Below are 19,956 nucleotides of genomic sequence, written 5' to 3' on the forward strand. Positions count from 1 at the left end.
AGGCACAGAGCCCAAAGAGACTGTATTCTATACCAACTACAACCCTGTAGACCACACAACCAAAACTGTTGCAGCAAGTCAGCTTAAAGACACAACTTGGCTCTCGGGACCAGCGTTCTTTTACACCACAAGAAACAAACTCATCCCTAAAGACAGTACTTTGAGGAAGCTTCACTCATTCCTTGACCAAACTGGCCTATTGAGAGTAGGAGGCCATCTTGCAAATACCTTCTGGGACAGATGGAGAAAGCAATACATCTCCACTTTGCAGCCACTTTGCAAATGGCAAACTACCAAGCCCAACCTCAAACCTAGTAATGTTGTTCTGTTGAAAGACTGTCAGTCACAGAGGAGTGAATGGTCCTTAGGTCTTGTCTGCAAAACATTTCCAAGTGAGGATGGAAGAGTCTGAAAGATTGAGGTCAAACCTCCAAACAAGGAGAAACAAAATTGTTCTTCAGACCAGTTTCTGAACTGACTTTACTTATCTCCTGAGGGAAAAAAGTGGTGACATCTATAGATGCCAGACGGGGAGTGTCATGTCTCCAGCATACGCTATTACCATATTTGGGATTTCCCTATTCTTATGTTGTGGGACACTTGCTGTAACTACGCAAGACCATTTCCTATATCCATTCTACACCTCCATAATGCTTATGGCAGGATTTGAACTAATCAGGCTACCATGCTCTCACCATGTGACCTAGAGCAATGCCTTGTGGGAGCCAGGACTCCATTTTACAGACCATGCTGTGGAAGAAGCATGCACAGTTTCATCTCTCCTCATGGTAGCATCGCTGGTAAGAAAATAGTTGCACCAAATCACCTCCACAGCTGACAGCACCCCCAGAGACATTGCTGTATATGCCAGCTAGCATTTTGATGTTGCATTTATATGCATATATGTTTATATTGCACTGTTCATTGCAATCTATTTACTAGTAACAGCAAACTGTACAGAACCCGTGGGTTCAGTGGTAAAGACTGGCACCAGAGACCAAAAGATACCTGCAAAGTCTGCCATCAAAATAAAATGTACTGTCCGCACAGGACCATCCCAGCAGAACCAGACTATGCTGTTCACACCCCATGATTTGTTTCAGTTACCTGAGGGGCTCTGCATAAATGGAACTTTATTTTCTCTCCACAGAGGTACCCTTTATAGACTATCTATACCAGTGTGGAACTTAGACAAACATGACATCATCCTAAAAGGCAAAACTAGCCTTGGAATGTTGAACACATTAAGACAGCTTACCCTGCAGAAGTGGAACCAAAAGGATTTCCAGCGGCACAAGTCATTTTAGTAAGTCAGGAGATTGAGCATTCTACAGTACTCTCAAAAGAGCCTACTGAGGAGTTGTGGGACCCACCAGTGTCCTTAGAGCACTTAACAAAAGACCAACAAGACACTGTGAGGCAGATGCTAAGAGAGGAGTGCCATGCCTTTGCAAAAGATGACTCAGACGTTGGATGTATCCCTTTTTTACAGCTAAGTATTCGGCTCAAGGATAACACTCCTGTGAAGTAAACTTATATGTCAGTCCCAAAGCCACTGCACAAGGAGGTGAAGGAGTATCTGCAGGACTTACTAAACCGTGGGTGGATCACAACATCCAAATCCTCATACTCTTCGCCCATTGTATGTGTAAGAAAGAAGGATGGCAGCTTAAGACTTTGCTGTGACTACAGAGAATTGAACCAAAAGTCAATCCCTGATCGTTACCCAATACCAGGAATCCAAGACATGCTTGATAGTTTGGGAGGACACTCGTGGTTCTCAGTGCTTGACCAAGGGAAGGCCTATCATCAAGGCTTTGTAGAAGTAAGTATCCAGCCGACCTTTAACAGCTTTCATAATACCATGGGGGTTGTATGAATGGGTTCGTATCCCCTTTGGCCTCAGCTCAGCACCAGCAGAATTCCAAAGGAGCATGGAAGAACGTCTGACAGGAATAAGAGATGAGATTTGTCAACCTTATCTAGATGACAACTTGGTTCACAGCAAATCTTTTAATGACCATGTGGAAGATGTACGAGCAGTATTAAAGCGTTATCAGAAACATGGAGTCAAACTCACTGCCAAAAAGTGTGAACTTTTTAAGGACCATGTCAGATTTCTTGGAAAAATTGTGTCAAAAGATGGTCACACTATGGATCCGGCTAAAATTGCACCTGTCTTAGCACTAAAAGAGAAAAAGCCAAAGGATATTGGAGAACTTAAAAGAATCCTGGGGTTTATTTCATATTATCGCCCCTATAGTAAAGATTTCTCCAGAATTGCAAGACCACTATATGAATTGTTATCAGCAGACTCAGTGCCTACATCCAGTCCTAGGTCTGTGAACAAATCACGGAAAGCATCTCGACCTAAACCAAAACAGAATGTTCAGTTACCTTCCCATCACCCCATCATATGGACAGAACAGCACCAGGAAGTGTTAAACCAGCTGATTGAAGTATTGACTCATCCACCAGTAATGAGTTATCCAGACTTTGCAAAACCATTTGTACTTCATTGTGATGCATCACAAGAGGGACTAGGTGCTGTTCTTTATCAAGAACAAGATGGGAGATTAAGAGTCATTGCTTATGGCTCAAGAACACTAACACCAGCTGAGAAAAACTACCATATGCACTCAGGAAAGCTTGAATTCCTAGCATTGAAATGGTCAATATGTGAAAGATTCAGAGACTATCTGTACTACTGTCCATCATTCCTGGTGTACACAGATAACAATCCGCTAACCTACATCCTGACCACAGCAAAACTCAATGCAACAGGCCATAGGTGGGTAGCAGAACTTGCTGATTTCAATTTCACCATCAAATACTGACCAGGTAAAATAAATACTGATGCAGATGTACTTTCCCGCATGCCATTAACTCCTGAAAAGTATATGGAACAATGCTGTAAGGAAATTGACCACAAAGTCATCCACAGTATAGCACAAGGTATTCAAGTGCAGCAAGAAGAAAGAATGCCATATTTGTGTCCACTGACAATATGTAACACAACAGCCAATGTGGATTTGTGGTCTGTTCCAACAATGGCTCAGTTTTTCAAGGAAACCATAAGAAATGCACAAAAGGAAGATCCAGTAATAGGGAAAGTATGAAAAAAGGAGAACAGATTTCCAACAAGAAATCAGAGAAAAGAAGAATCTCAGGAACTTTCTGCACTTATGCGACAATGGCATAAACTGTGTCTAGACTCTGAAGAGATTTTGAGAAGAAAAACATCCTCAGGTTCTCAACTAGTATTGCCTGCAGTATACCACAACTTAGTGTACAAAGAGCTACATGAAGAAATTGGACACCTAGGAGTGGAAAGAACTGTTGATTTGGCAAGAGACAGATTTTATTGGCCACATATGCAGCGTGATATAGAACACTATATTACCCATCAGTGTCGTTGTTTGAAAGACAAGCATCCAAACAAGCCTACCAGAGCACCACTGATCATTATAGTCACAACATATCCATTTGAGATGATCTCAATTGACTTTTTACACCTGGAAACATGTAAAGGAGGCTATGAATATATTTTGGTTGTTATAAACCATTTTCAAGATTTGCTCGGGCTTATGCAACCAAGAACAAGTCAGCAAGGACGGCTGCAGACAAAATATTCAATGACTTTGTACTAAAATTTGGATTTCCAACTAAGAATCACCATGACATAGGCAGAGTTTTTGAGAACCAACTCTTTGCCACTTTAGGAGAATGTTGCCACATCCAAAATTCTCATACTACTCCATACCATCCCGAAGGAAATGGACAAGTTGAAAGGTTCAATCGAACACTTCTGTCAATGCTCCGTACTCTTTTAACAGAATCAAAGAAGGATTGGAAAAGCTCACTAGCAAAAGTAGTTCATATAACTGCACAAGAAGTGAAGCTACCGGATATTCACCCTTCTTTCTTCTTTTTGGGAGATCACCCAGACTACCAGTTGACCATATGTTTGACACCCCATCAACAGAAAAGTATGACAACTATCCAGAGTAAAAACTTGGACAAATAGATTGAATGAGGCCTATGAACTTGCTTCAAGAACTGCAAGTAAAGTAAACTCTAATCTCTACATCCTTCTAACCCTATTGTACTCTGTAATCCTTGTTTGTTATCCACCATTTATTCCCTGTTTGCTATAACTGCAGTAAAGCACTGCGTATCTTGACAGTGCTATATAAATAAATGATGATGATGATGATGATGAAGTAAAGGAGCTAGTAAAGGTTAAAAAAATTCATGGAGCTGAATTAACACCCGGTAGTAGAGTGTTAAGAAATCTCAATGAAAAAGGAGGTCCTGGAAAGCTAAGATCATACTGGGAAGAAACAATCTATGTTGTTACCAAAAGAAAACATGATGACAGCCCAGTTTATGAAGTCAAACCAGAAACTGGAAAAGGCAAAACAAGAATTTTACACAGGAATTTGTTACTACCATGTGACTTTCTACCAACAGAGCCAAATAATGAAGTAACACCAAAGAAATACCCCAGCAAAACAAGAAAGCATACAGTCCAGAATAAGAAGCAGTTTGCTCAAAGATCAAACCAAGATTCAGACAGTAAATCAGATGAAGAACAAGACCAATGGAGATCACTGATTCCTCTTACTTAGGATGACCAACCACCTGAAGTTACAGTAGAGTTAAACCCAGAGGCAGAGGAATTCTACCCCTGTGATATGGAAAGAACAGAAGATCCAGCAGAGACTGCTATAGAAGAAAACTCTCAGCAAGAAGAGATAAATCCTGTAGAGGTACCAGAAACTCTTGAAAGTGATGAAGATGAAGGTGATGACTTTTGTGATCCGACACCTCTAAGAAGGATACAACCCAATAGAACCAGGAGACAGCCAAAGACTCTAACTTATGATACATTGGGTCAACCAAGTACTATATACAGAGATACCAAAATACAGAGCATGGACTGTGAAAAGTTGACAAAGGTCACTCCAATGTGGTATCTATCACCCTGTTATTTTACAGAGGACTCTAGACAGTGGTAATAGAACTGACAATTGTATGTAAACAGACAATAATGTTTATATTGCATTGTTTGATATGCATTTGAAATTATTACATTCTTTGATATGACATGGTATTTTGAATGTTGATGATGCTAGGTAAGATTAAGTAGGCCAAAATGAATATGGTGTAGGTGGAGATAATATTTTTGGATGTTATGCATAAGTATTCCACCATACACAAAAAGAAACACAGAGATAACACATATGTGTTCCCTAGTTTCCATCATCATTGGGTCTAAGTATTATAGTCTGCACAAAACTTGTGTTAAAGGGTTACCCCTTGCATTAAACTGCAAGTATACTTCACTGGGTACTAGAGCGTGCAATGGGCCTAGTGTAAACTTGTGACAAAATATATAATGGAGCAACTGTCACAAGGAGGATGTTTCCTCAAGTGTCAATATAAGTTGAAACTGACCCAAGACTCCACAGACATATGTTAAGACCCTACCAGAACCATAAAAATGGTTGAGAATACCGATTTTGTGTATGTCAGGACGACATAAATGTCGTGGGGGAGAGTGTAAGAGGTATAAAGTAAAGCACCCCCTAATAAAATTTGTGCAATAGAACAAATTCAGCACTTACTTATATTTGTTTCCTGTAAGACTGCATTTTCCAGGAACACTTCCTGCTCTGCTACTGCAGAGGGAACTAATGTGCACAGCCAAGGTAGGAACTTTTACTTGATGCACCAGTTCCCATGTGCAGGACTAAGAGAATGTTCCTGTAGCGCTATAGTAAACTGACTTGTGCTAGGGCAGTTTTAGCTACTTTCCTTTGTGGGCTGAGACCACAGATGAGCTCTCTTTCTCAGGGCTAAGCCCTTGCAATGCGGTGGAGGCAAGGGTATAGTGTAACTGTAACTGAGTGTGATAGCACAATGATGGGTGCCAGTAGTTCTTTAACAGTTGAACAAAGAACGTATTTATTCAACAATAGCACATAGAGCATTTAGCACATTGATCCACAATGGAGTATAGAACATACACAGCAGCATAAAGGAAGCATATACTCACAGCACGTATAGGCTGAATCCCCACAGGCTAGGGAATATACAGCAGAGAGTAAGTTGAAAGCATGTGATGGGTATTGCCCAGTTTTCAGGATATCTTCCAGTAGCAGACTAGGGGAATTCGTACCATCCCTATCTCAACACTTGGTTCCTTACTCCGGGTCAGTAATACCCTGGGATCTTAATCCCTCTTATCTCCTCGGCGGAGCTTTGAGCTGCTTAACTAAATAACCTCTCTATCACTCCTAGAGTGATCTATAATTGAGTATAGCTGTCTAATTACTAGGGCCAAGGCACCTAGGGTCGACACTACCCATTCCCTTCCAGCCTACTTGGTTGGGCTAAAGCAATGGACCCATAACACATGGTTCCTAAACCTTTTATACTCTGGCACAGTGCCATTTGGTGTACACTGTGTGAACTACAGGGGTTACATAAGCACAAGGTCCCCATAAGGACCCACTGAGGTGTCCATATTACTAGGGATGTGCCTGTCTGTAAAGTGTAAGGGTGTCTAAGATTTTCACATCCCTACATTCCTATTGTCTTTCAGGTAGTAATCCTAAGTTTAATGTTTTATAAACTTGTTAAAAACTGTTTATATGTCACTGCAAAGTAGTTTAATAACACATTACTTACCAAAGCTCCAATCCTGGATTAAAATACTTCCTGGAAAACACAGAAATAAAATAATATTTGCCTTAAAACTATAAATATATGCAACAGCCATTCTCCATGACATCATAAAGTGGATATGGCCACAGCTGTGATGTCACAAACTAGTATGCCCTAAAATGGGGAATGGGAATATTTGATATAAGTATATATTAGCTACAGTTGCAGGGGCAGTTGGCAATTTGACATTCAGTAGATAACCATGGCAAACAGACTGCTAGAAAAATTATTTTTGAAGATATTTGGGTTCACTTCAAACTGCTGATGTAAATATAATAGGGATCATTTATGCAGTGAGCAAAGTGTGATTTTCAAGTGCAATCTCCATGTTTCCCCCCTCCAACAATACACCATATTCACCAAAATTTCTACCAAAGGAGGTGTTAATGAATGTTTCATTGGTGGTAGAGGTGAAGGAGATTTCACCATCAGCAAAGGAAAGTCATGGACTACTCCAAAAAGAGATTAGAATGGGTGATTTATGGATGAGATGGAAATGAGATTCTACATCTCTGTAGGAAGGATTTATTTACTGGTAGGCAGCCAGGTTCTTGAAGTTCCTTAAAAAGTGTTAACAATTGATTCAGGGATCCAAAATGGTTTGCCGACCTCTTTACCAAGAAATTAATCAGCAGTAACTGACCCAGGGAGTAATATGTAGCAAAAGGTCAAACCTCAAGGACTAGATTTGTACCTTGGACAGAGATGGAGATGTTGGCGCTGCTGATGGAATCCCCAGTAGCAGTTCTAGTAACGATGCACTGATATTCTCCTCCATAATCTTCAGAAACACTTTCTACCACAAACCGTTGCTCCAGAACTGCAGCCTCTTTGGTGTCACAGCTGAGACTGGACTGTTTGCACCAGGAATAACTCAATAATCCCATTCCCTTCTCCACTGAGCAGAGAATCTCCAACTTCTCCCCAGCAAGAACCTGTCCTCCTGCCGGCTCAAGCCTCACACTCACACCAGAGAGTTTCTGTGCTGAATGGATTAAAATACAAATACAGAATTATATGGCAAACATGGATATCTGCAGAACAAAACTTGAATTACTAAAAAATGACATGTATAGAGAACAAAAACTTAAAAAAGGAAAGAGTCAGTAGAATATAGTGATCTTGGCAGTTTAAGACTTCACTCACCTTGTATCCGGATATTTTTTGGGTCACTTTCCTTCTTTACACTCCCAGATTGATCTTTTATTTCACAGGTATAATTCCCAGAATCCTCCAGCTGAGCTGAGGGGACTCCATATTGGTTGGATGAACTGAATTCCTGCACATTGTGCCCATTTCTGTAGAAAGCAAACTGCAGCTCTGTAGTCTCTCTGTGTGGGCTGAGCTTTGTGTCACATGTTATGGTCATGTGATCTCCTTCTGTCACCTGATCATCTGGGCTGACTTTTATCTGTGGGGTTCTAACCAGCTCTGTAACATGAAAAATCATTGGCGGATAGTGACTTTTTATTTTATTTAGGAAGTTGACTTTGATTTAGCTCAACTAAACATCACTACATGGATAAACAAAACATTTAATATTTTCTATGAGAGAAGTTCTCAGTCTGTAGTCCTGCAGGGAACTGTGAATGATGTTTGACCCCTTATTTATCTTTCTGTGTAAGAACTAAACCCATTGAATCCTACAGAGTTTTTCTGTTATCTACTATGTTAGTGGAGCCCTATAGTCCTATTCTGACTTAATGGCTGCCCCGGGGCTACACAACTGCTGAATTCAATGATTTCTGAAGTAAACACAACCATTTTTCCAGTGCAGGGCGACACTACATTGTACCTCCCAACATTTTGGAAACGGAAAGAGGGAGAAAGAAATTTGGGAGAAATTTTTTTTTACCACACATCTTTTTGTGGCCACACCCCCCAATTACCATGCCCATTTTACAAAATTTGCCAGGTTATGAAAGTCTGAACACATTTTTGTAGATTTTATGTTTTATTACAATTTTACTAATTAAGTGAATTGCCCTTTAAGCTGTGAGACTAACTTCTCCCAAGAGACAAAACTGTTACAAAAGTATCTTAAGTATCTATTCTGGGATCTCTGACAAGAGCCAATTAAGTTACAAACATTGTATCTTTTTTGGCTGTTCGGTGCAGAGAAATCGAGACTTTCCAGTACAAACGCGGACTGCCTGTTGAGCTGTCGAAAGCGGGACTGTTCCACTCAAAACAGGACAGTTGGGGGGTATGTTACATTAGATTTCAATGCATATTGATACCCTCCAGCTTTTAGTGTTACTGGTCCTTTAAACAATATACACAACAGCACTAACCTGCATTAGAATAAGTAAAGACAATTTAGTATATGCAGATTACTTAATGGTTATTGGGAACAAACTAATATTTGCATATGTAGTTAATTGAGGTGAATGGAGAATAAGATAAGGAAATAATAAAGTGCAGAAGAATAGTGCAGTGAGTGCTGTAAAATCTATATGTACTGACATTATAGGGAACTTGCCCTTGGTCTCTCCACTCAGTATTCCAGATCCCCTGGATTCCAATGAAGGAATAGCTGGACTTCAGAACAAATAATTTCCCACACGCAATGCCCACCCGAGGTCCTTGTCCCACCCAATGTTTTACAGTTACTTTTTCATTGACGTTTTATGAGCAATTGATACTAATAAACAAAATGTATTTGCTTCATCTGCCTATGGACCACCTCCTGTATGTAAATATTCTCCTGACTCCTGCGTATCTTGTCGGCGCTATATAAATAAATGATGATGATGATGATGATACCACAATGGTGGTGATTTAAGGGGAAACCTTTCCTGTAGACATTATTTATGATTTCTCCTGGGCAATTTTAATCTGTCATAGTGAGGAGATATTCAGCCTTAGATTCATATTTAATGGATCCCCCATACACAGGATTGTCTCAGAAGTGATTTATTATCTGTTATATTTCTCCTCTTCCTCACACTGCCGGATGAAGTTTGTACCTCACAGGTATAATTCCCAGAATCCTCCAGCTGAGCTGAGGGGACTCCATATTGGTTGGATGAGCTGAATCCCTGCACATTGTGCCCATTTCTGTAGAAAGCAACTGATTGCTGTTCCCATAGAAAGAATAACCAGATATTTGTCAATTCAAGGCTTTTCTCACCTTTTATTTCAATACTTTTTTGGTCACTCGTCTTCTTTACACTCCCAGATTGATCTTTTATTTCACAGGTATAATTCCCAGAATCCTCCAGCTGAGCTGAGGGGACTCCATATTGGTTGGATGAACTGAATCCCTGCACATTGTGCCCATTTCTGTAGAAAACAAACTGTAGCTCTGTAGTCTCTCTGTGTGGGCTGAGATTGGTGTCACATGTTATGGTCATGTGATCTCCTTCTGTCACCTGATCATCTGGGCTGACTTTTATCTGTGGGGTTCTAACCAGCTCTGTAACATGAAAAACGCCAAATCAAACGAGATAATTATTTAACAATCATTGGCGGATAGTGACTTTTTATTTTATTTAGGAAGTTGACTTTGATTTAGCTCAACTAAAGATCACTACATGGATAAACAAAACATTTAATATTTTATATGAGAGAAGTTCTCAGTCTGTAGTCCTGCAGGGAGCTGTGAATGATATTTGACCCCTTATTTATCTTTCTGTGTAAGAACTAAACCCATTGAATCCTACAGAGTTTTTCTGTTATCTACTATGTTAGTGGAGCCCTATAGTCCTATTCTGACTTAATGGCTGCCCCGGGGCTACACAACTGCTGAATTCAATTATTTCTGAAGTAAACACAACCATTTTTCCAGTGCAGGGCGACACTACATTGTACCTCCCAACATTTTGGAAACGAGGGGGAAAGAAATTTGCAGAGCGGAGCGTGCAAATTTTACCACACCCCTTTTTGTGGCCACACCCCCCAATTACCATGCCCATTTTACAAAATTTGCCAGGTTATGTAAGTCTGAACACATTTTTGTAGATTTTATGTTTTATTACAGTTTTACTTATTAAGTGAATTGCCCTTTAAGCTGTGAGCCTGACTTCTCCCAAGAGACAAAACTGTTACAAAAGTATCTTAAGTATCTATTCTGGGCTCTCTGACAAGAGCCAATTAAGTTACAAACATTGTATCTTTTTTGGCTGTTCGGTGCAGAGAAATCGAGACTTTCCAGTACAAATGCGGGACTGCCGGTTGAGCTGTCGAAAGCGGGACTGTTCTGCTCAAAACAGGACAGTTGGGGGGTATGTTACATTAGATTTAAATGCATATTGATACCCTCCAGCTTTTAGTGTTACTGGACCTTTAAACAATATACAGAACAGCACTAACCTGCATTAGAATAAGTAAAGACAATTTAGTATATGCAGATTACTTAATGGTTATTGGGAACAAACTAATATTTGCATATGTAGTTAATTGAGGTGAATGGAGAATAAGATAAGGAAATAATAAAGTGCAGAAGAATAGTGCAGTGAGTGCTGTAAAATCTATATGTACTGACATTATAGGGAACTTGCCCTTGGTCTCTCCACTCAGTATTCCAGATCCCCTGGATTCCAATGAAGGAATAGCTGGACTTCAGAACAAATTATTTCCCACACGCAATGCCCACCCGAGGTCCCTGTCCCACCCAATGTTTTACAGTTACTTTTTCATTGACTTTTTATGAGCAATTGATACTAATAAACAAAATATATTTGCTTCATCTGCCTATGGACCACCTCCTGTATGTAAATATTCTCCTGATCTCCTGCGTATCTTGTCGGCGCTATATAAATAAATGATGATGATGATGATACCACAATGGTGGTGATTTAAGGGGAAACCTTTCCTGTAGACATTATTTATGATTTCCCCTGGGCAATTTTAATCTGTCATAGTGAGGAAATATTCAGCCTTAGATTCATATTTAATGGATCCCCCATACACAGGATTGTCTCAGAAGTGACTTATTATCTGTTATATTTCTCCTCTTCCTCACACTGCCGGATGGAGTTTGTACCTCACAGGTATAATTCCCAGAATCCTCCAGCTGAGCTGAGGGGACTCCATATTGGTTGGATGAACTGAATCCCTGCACATTGTGCCCATTTCTGTAGAAAGCCACTGATTGCTGTTCCCATAGAAAGAATAACCAGATATTTGTCAATTCAAGGCTTTGCTCACCTTTAATTTCAATACTTTTTGGGTCACTCGCCTTCTTTACACTCCCAGATTGATCTCTTATTTCACAGATATAATTCCCAGAATCCTCCAGCTGAGCTGAGGGGACTCCATATTGGTTGGATGAACTGAATCCCTGCACATTGTGCCCATTTCTGTAGAAAACAAACTGTAGCTCTGTAGTCTCTCTGTGTGGGCTGAGCTTTGTGTCACATGTTATGGTCATGTGATCTCCTTCTGTCACCTGATCATCTGGGCTGACTTTTATCTGTGGGGTTCTAACCAGCTCTGTAACATGAAAAACGCCAAATCAAACGAGATAATTATTTAACAATCATTGGCGGATAGTGACTCACCTAAAGATCACTACATGGATAAACAAAAAATATAATATTTTATATGAGAGAAGTTCTCAGTCTGTAGTCCTGCAGGGAGCTGTGAATGATATTTGACCCCTTATTTATCTTTCTGTGTAAGAACTAATCCCATTGAATCCTACAGAGTTTTTCTGTTATCTACTATGTTAGTGGAGCCCTATAGTCCTATTCTGATTTAATGGCTGCCCCTGGGCTACACAACTGCTGAATTCAATGATTTCTGAAGTAAACACAACCATTTTTCCAGTGCAGGGCGACACTACATTGTACCTCCCAACATTTTGGAAACGGAAAGAGGGAGAAAGAAATTTGGGAGAAATTTTTTTTTACCACACATCTTTTTGTGGCCACACCCCCCAATTACCATGCCCATTTTACAAAATTTGCCAGGTTATGAAAGTCTGAACACATTTTTGTAGATTTTATGTTTTATTACAATTTTACTAATTAAGTGAATTGCCCTTTAAGCTGTGAGACTAACTTCTCCCAAGAGACAAAACTGTTACAAAAGTATCTTAAGTATCTATTCTGGGATCTCTGACAAGAGCCAATTAAGTTACAAACATTGTATCTTTTTTGGCTGTTCGGTGCAGAGAAATCGAGACTTTCCAGTACAAACGCGGACTGCCTGTTGAGCTGTCGAAAGCGGGACTGTTCCACTCAAAACAGGACAGTTGGGGGGTATGTTACATTAGATTTCAATGCATATTGATACCCTCCAGCTTTTAGTGTTACTGGACCTTTAAACAATATACACAACAGCACTAACCTTCATTAGAATAAGTAAAGACAATTTAGTATATGCAGATTACTTAATGGTTATTGGGAACAAACTAATATTTGCATATGTAGTTAATTGAGGTGAATGGAGAATAAGATAAGGAAATAATAAAGTGCAGAAGAATAGTGCAGTGAGTGCTGTAAAATCTATATGTACTGACATTATAGGGAACTTGCCCTTGGTCTCTCCACTCAGTATTCCAGATCCCCTGGATTCCAATGAAGGAATAGCTGGACTTCAGAACAAATAATTTCCCACACGCAATGCCCACCCGAGGTCCTTGTCCCACCCAATGTTTTACAGTTACTTTTTCATTGACGTTTTATGAGCAATTGATACTAATAAACAAAATGTATTTGCTTCATCTGCCTATGGACCACCTCCTGTATGTAAATATTCTCCTGACTCCTGCGTATCTTGTCGGCGCTATATAAATAAATGATGATGATGATGATGATACCACAATGGTGGTGATTTAAGGGGAAACCTTTCCTGTAGACATTATTTATGATTTCCCCTGGGCAATTTTAATCTGTCATAGTGAGGAGATATTCAGCCTTAGATTCATATTTAATGGATCCCCCATACACAGGATTGTCTCAGAAGTGATTTATTATCTGTTATATTTCTCCTCTTCCTCACACTGCCGGTTGGAGTTTGTACCTCACAGATATAATTCCCAGAATCCTCCAGCTGAGCTGAGGGGACTCCATATTGGTTGGATGAGCTGAATCCCTGCACATTGTGCCCATTTCTGTAGAAAGCCACTGATTGCTGTTCCCATAGAAAGAATAACCAGATATTTGTCAATTCAAGGCTTTGCTCACCTTTTATTTCAATACTTTTTTGGTCACTCGTCTTCTTTACACTCCCAGATTGATCTCTTATTTCACAGATATATTTCCCAGAATCCTCCAGCTGAGCTGAGGGGACTCCATATTGGTTGGATGAGCTGAATCCCTGCACATTGTGCCCATTTCTGTAGAAAGCAAACTGTAGCTCTGTAGTCACTCTGTGTGGGCTGAGATTGGTGTCACACTTTATCAGAATTGAATATTCTTCGATTGAATTTGATTCGGGGGAACCTGAATTCACAGATCAGTTGCCCGGCTGTTTGAAAAAAGCTCTAGAAAAGGAAAGAATCGAGTTAAATGAAAAAAAACTGAATCATTAATTAATAGGAGTGCCCATAGTTTACTAATGAGGGATCTACTTTTAGTAAAGTTGCCCCATTATGATCAACATCCATAAAAGCATTGTTGGCATTCTGTTCCATGGAAAGTGTTACTTAAAAATTGATTTATGGGAAATATATATTGTTATATTTAACAAACAACTATTTCTAATGTAACCTTTATATAATAAATATCTGATTGAAAAGCATGAAACAGGAAGGTCCTATAGACAAACTTGTGACAGTGTCTTGAGATGCACCACTTTTGGGCACCACTGATATAATCTGATAATTCAGTAAATACACAAAAACAGCTTCTGCTTGATGCCCAGAACACCAGATCAAACATATGGCACCCCTTTAAGAGAGCAGCATCAAGAGGCACAGCTCAGGCAGTAAGGACAGGGCCCCAATATAGGCTGAACCTCCTTCCGCTCTGAATATTGCGCCTCTAAATGATGCACAAGGTAAGTGCCTCCTCCCATCTGCTTCTCTTAGATCCTGCACTGAGTTATGTAGTAAGTGCTAGATGTTTGTGCTCTGAAACTGGTTGCTAAGGCCTGTGGCAATTTGATCAGTTGTGCAAAGTGCACAAAAAATAAGGACAATTGTTTTTTTGCAATTTGAAGACTAAGTTCAGGTTCCCCATATGGGCATCATTCAAGCATAACATGAGGTTTTCTTACTTGCCCTTTTTACTGGTGCATATCAGTTGGGACTATAGAAATGTGTGCGGATACAGAGAGATATGAGAACGCTGGCCTTGATGCCTGGAGAAAGGGCTGGTGTAACCCTCTACAGCCGGGGTCCCCAACCTTTTTCAACCGTGAGCCACATTCATATTTAAAAAGAGTTTGCGGGGAAACACAATTCTAAAAAAAAAATCCTAGGGTGCCGAATAAAGGCTGTGATTGGCTATTTGGTAGCCCCTATGTGGACTGGCAGCCTACAGGAGACTCTGTTTGGCAATACAACTGGTTTTTATGCAACCAAAACTTGCCTCCAAACCTGGAATTCAAAAATAAGCAACTGCTTTGAGGCCACTGAGAGCAACATCCAAGGGTTTGGGGAGCAACATGTTACTCACAAGCTACTGGTTGGGGATCAGGGCCGGCCTTAGGCCTATTGGACAGCACAGATAATATTTCCCTCAGCACATGATGCTGCCTGGCCTGCCCCCAACTTTGAGAGTCCAGCCCATCCCCAAATCCATAGGTCCAGCCCACCCCCAACTCTGATAAGCCAGCCTATCCCCCAACTCCATAGGTCTAGCCTGCCCCCAACTCTCATAGGCCCAGATTTCCTCCAACCTTGATAGGCCCTGCCTGCCCCCAATCCAACCAAGTCTGCTCCCAAGCTGAATCGGCCCAGCCTGCCCCAAACTAATTGGCCCAGTCCACTCTCCTATTTCCTCCCTCTCTCTCTTACCCTGTGTGCCCCTATTTTGTGCCCCTATTTCACCCCTCTCACTCTCTTACCTTGTCTGCCCCTTTCATTTCTATTTTGTGCCTGTATGCCCTTATTTTCCTAAATACTTGGTGTGTCAGTAGCCAGCAACACTTTGTCTAGGGGCCCCGCCAACATGGTCCCAATTGGGCCCCACATTTGATTGGATCAGCCCTGTTGGGGATCACTGCTCTACAGCATTCATGAACAAGGAAAGTGATATTGGGTCAAACAGACCTGCCTGGATTCATTGTGGACATGATGAGATTGCAGAGGATTTTGTAATGTGTATTTTGGTAAATAGACAGAGTTGAATCTCAGGGATGAACATCGCCTCATGAAAAATATAAATAGATTTAAACTATCTAATTCCCTGTGATATATTTATTTAATTACAGGAACCAATAACATGTTTACCTTTTACAGAAATGTCGGCACTGCTCACATAATTATAAGGGCTATAGTACCCTACTGTTCTGTTACATGTGTAGGAGCCACTCGTTGCCATGGTTACTCTTCCAATCTGGAAACTCCCATTGGGAGAAGAAGCTATAAACATATTTCCTTTCTTCAGATCAGCCTTCTCAGCATCATACCCAGGGTACTCGGCACAGAAAACATATACATTGTCCCCTTCAAACACAAAGGGGGGAACTTTCAGGGCCAAGTATTCTGGAAATTAGAAAATACAGATTTGTCCATCAAACATCCCACATTAGAAACTGTTGCAAATAATTCAGAGGTGCAAAGTATAAATCCTACATTGTCCTTACACCTCATATGACTGAGTTGCACCTCCTCATACTTCTCTCTTCACTAAACAACCGCATTATCCCCAGTGCTCTTGTACCTCCAGGGACATAAAGTACCACTATAATGTAACCCCTCTCACACAGTCCAAAAGGCACAAGGCTGAGTTATACAGGGAACCTTGAGTATCACTCATGTATTATAAGGGATAATGTACCCCCTACTGTAAATGATAAGGATATTAGAAGTCACTGAGGGGTTGTTCTGTGACCATATAAAGGCACAAGGCTGCAGGCTGAGTTATACAGGGAACTCTGAGTATCACTCATGTATTATAAGGGATAATGTACCCCCTACTGTAAATGATAAGGATATTAGAAGTCACTGAGGGGTTGTTCTGTGACCATATAAAGGCACAAGGCTGCAGGCTGAGTTATACAGGGAACTCTGAGTATCACTCATGTATTATAAGGGATAATGTACCCCCTACTGTGAATGATAAGGATATTAGAAGTCACTGAGGGGTTGTTCTGTGACCATATAAAGGCACAAGGCTGCAGGCTGAGTTATACAGGGAACTCTGAGTATCACTCGTGTATTATAAGGGATAATGTACCCCCTACTGTAAATGATAAGGATATTAGAAGTCACTGATGAGTTTTGGCTGATCATACATTAAAACATGAAGAATTATTTTCTATAGACAGAAAAAGAATAGAATACCCCACAATAACTAATAATTAATCAGAGGTCACTCTAAGATCATAAATTGCTTTAAACAACTAAAATATCTTATAATAGTACGATCATTGACCCTATTATATAACAATCCACACTCCACCGGTACCAAATCACAAATTATTTCAAATTAAATTCATTAATTAACACAGTCAGTGTTGGGTCCATATGTCAGGAAGGACAGGGAGCGACTGTGCATTTTAGCCCTACACTCTGCTCATTAGGAATCATTTTTATCAGTATTTTAGTAAAAAAATACAATTAACCTTTATTACAACATTTAGTAGAAAAAAAAACATTTAACACGAAATCCTTCTCAAATTATCATTTTTGAACTCACCGTTACTGACAGTCAGTGTAACAGAGTCACTCCGGTCACTGCTCTGGGATTTACATTGGTATTTCCCACTGTCATTCACTTGGGCAGAGCCTATTGTATATTTCTGTTCTGAACTGATCCATCTCTCATCTTTATACCAGGAAAAGCCTCCTGCAGAGGAATCTACATTACAAGTCAGAGTTACAGATTCCTTTGTGAATACGGTGGCCCAGTTGGGTGAGAAGATCACTATGGCTTTGGCAGCTCCTGCAATGGAACAGATTATTGGTTACGTGTGAAAATAAACTCTTGTCTGGCAAATAACGATGATTAAAACTCATTAAAGGGATACTGTCATGGGAAAAAAAAACATTTCCAAAATGAATCAGTTAATAGTGCTGCTCCAGCAGAATTCTGCACTGAAATCCATTTCTCAAAAGAGCAAACAGATTTTTTTACATTCAATTTTGAAATTTGACATGGGGCTAGACATATTGTCAATTTCCCAGCTGCCCCTGGTCATGTGACTTGTGCTCTGATAAACTTCAATCACTCTTTACTGCTGTACTGCAAGTTGGAGTGATATCACCCCCTCCCTTTCCCCCCCCCCCCCCGCATTAGCCTAACAACAGAACAATAGGAAGGTAACCAGATAACAGCTCCCTAACACAAGATAACAGCTGCCTTAGATCTAAGTACAGCACTCAATAGTAAAAACCCATGTCCCACTGAGACACATTCAGTTACATTGAGAAGGAAAAACAGCAGCCTGCCAGAAAGCATTTCTCTCCTAAAGTGCAGGCACAAGTCACATGACCAGGGGCAGCTGGGAAATTGACAATATGTCTAGCCCCATGTCAGATTTCAAAATTGAATATAAAAAAATCTGTTTGCTCTTTTGAGAAATGGATTTCAGTGCAGAATTCTGCTGGAGCAGCACTATTAACTGATTCATTTTGGAAAAAAAAAAAAAATTCCCATGACAGTATCCCTTTAAAAAGCTCAAAGCTACACACGGAACTGATTTAACTGCAGCATTTGGCACAAACAGCCGCACCCAATGGATTACCCTGATTTGAAGTTTCCCTCATTATATTGTCTGTTTGTAGGTCCTGCCTATCTATAATACACAATACATTTCCCTGATTTAATATTTTCTCCGATTTCATGCCATTCTTGTTTTTTTTTGTTGGTTCCCTAAAAACAACATAAACTGGTGGTCCGGCTGGATATATGAATTCTGCTCCATCTAAAATCTTGTTTTTATATCATTTATCTTACAACTTGTATATATTCACTGGATCACATGGAACAACTCCTTTTCCCCATTGTAATAAGTGGCATTTTTCTACATGCAATTTTTTTTGCGTCTACGAAAAAATTGTTTGGTTGAAAAACTCAAAAACTGATGAGAAAATGAAAACTACATTTGAAATAGATTCATTAAACATTTACAGTGAAAGTTAAATAAAGACAATTTAGAAAAGGACCACATTTTTGTGCACCTGCATTATATAATAAAAAATGTATTGATCAGAGACTCACCTGCATTTTCTGTAGCCACCACTATTAGAGATAAGGATAGAGAAGAAAAAATATTACACCCAGTTTTTTCTGTGTTATAATTCAGTTTAACATTTTCTGTTTAAGAGAATTTTCTAAAGTAGACAAACAGCCTCACACCAACTAATTAACTCACAAGTGAAAGGAAATAAAGAGAAAAACATTTTAGAAATATTTTTTGTGATACTCAGAGTTCCCTGTATAACTCAGCCTGCAGCCTTGTGCCTTTATATGGTCACAGAACAACCCCTCAGTGACTTCTAATATCCTTATCATTTACAATAGGGGGTACATTATCCCTTATAATACATGAGTGATACTCAGAGTTCCCTGTATAACTCAGCCTGCAGCCTTGTGCCTTTATATGGTCACAGAACAACCCCTCAGTGACTTCTAATATCCTTATCATTTACAGTAGGGGGTACATTATCCCTTATAATACATGAGTGATACTCAGAGTTCCCTGTATAACTCAGCCTGCAGCCTTGTGCCTTTATATGGTCACAGAACAACCCCTCAGTGACTTCTAATATCCTTATCATTTACAGTAGGGGGTACATTATCCCTTATAATACATGAGTGATACTCAGAGTTCCCTGTATAACTCAGCCTGCAGCCTTGTGCCTTTATATGGTCACAGAACAACCCCTCAGTGACTTCTAATATCCTTATCATTTACAGTAGGGGGTACATTATCCCTTATAATACATGAGTGATACTCAGAGTTCCCTGTATAACTCAGCCTGCAGCCTTGTGTCTTTATATGGTCACAGAACAACCCCTCAGTGACTTCGTTATCATTTACAGTAGTTTTTTCCTAAAAAAAAAAAAAAGCACTTTCTTTCCCCAAAGAAACAAAACACAATAATAACATTTGAGTGCGGATTCACAAAAATATTTGCCACTGGTGAAACTGCAAATTTTACAG

The 19,956-nt window shown here is 39.9% G+C and overlaps 1 protein-coding gene across 1 annotated transcript in view; it reads right to left on the reverse strand.

The window, feature by feature from the left end:
- fcrl5.S (Fc receptor-like 5 S homeolog) overlaps positions 1-19,956 on the reverse strand; it is a 52,791-nt gene that overhangs the window by 32,481 nt on the left and 354 nt on the right. Inside the window, 9 exon segments of the mRNA XM_041574528.1 lie at positions 6,697-6,726; positions 7,427-7,717; positions 7,879-8,163; positions 9,866-10,150; positions 11,884-12,168; positions 13,866-14,162; positions 16,076-16,330; positions 17,487-17,732; positions 19,011-19,031. Coding sequence (XP_041430462.1) covers positions 6,697-6,726; positions 7,427-7,717; positions 7,879-8,163; positions 9,866-10,150; positions 11,884-12,168; positions 13,866-14,162; positions 16,076-16,330; positions 17,487-17,732; positions 19,011-19,031 — 1,995 coding nt within the window.

The sequence above is a fragment of the Xenopus laevis genome, chromosome 8S (assembly GCF_017654675.1).
Source record: "Xenopus laevis strain J_2021 chromosome 8S, Xenopus_laevis_v10.1, whole genome shotgun sequence".
NCBI classification, from domain to species: domain Eukaryota; kingdom Metazoa; phylum Chordata; class Amphibia; order Anura; family Pipidae; genus Xenopus; species Xenopus laevis.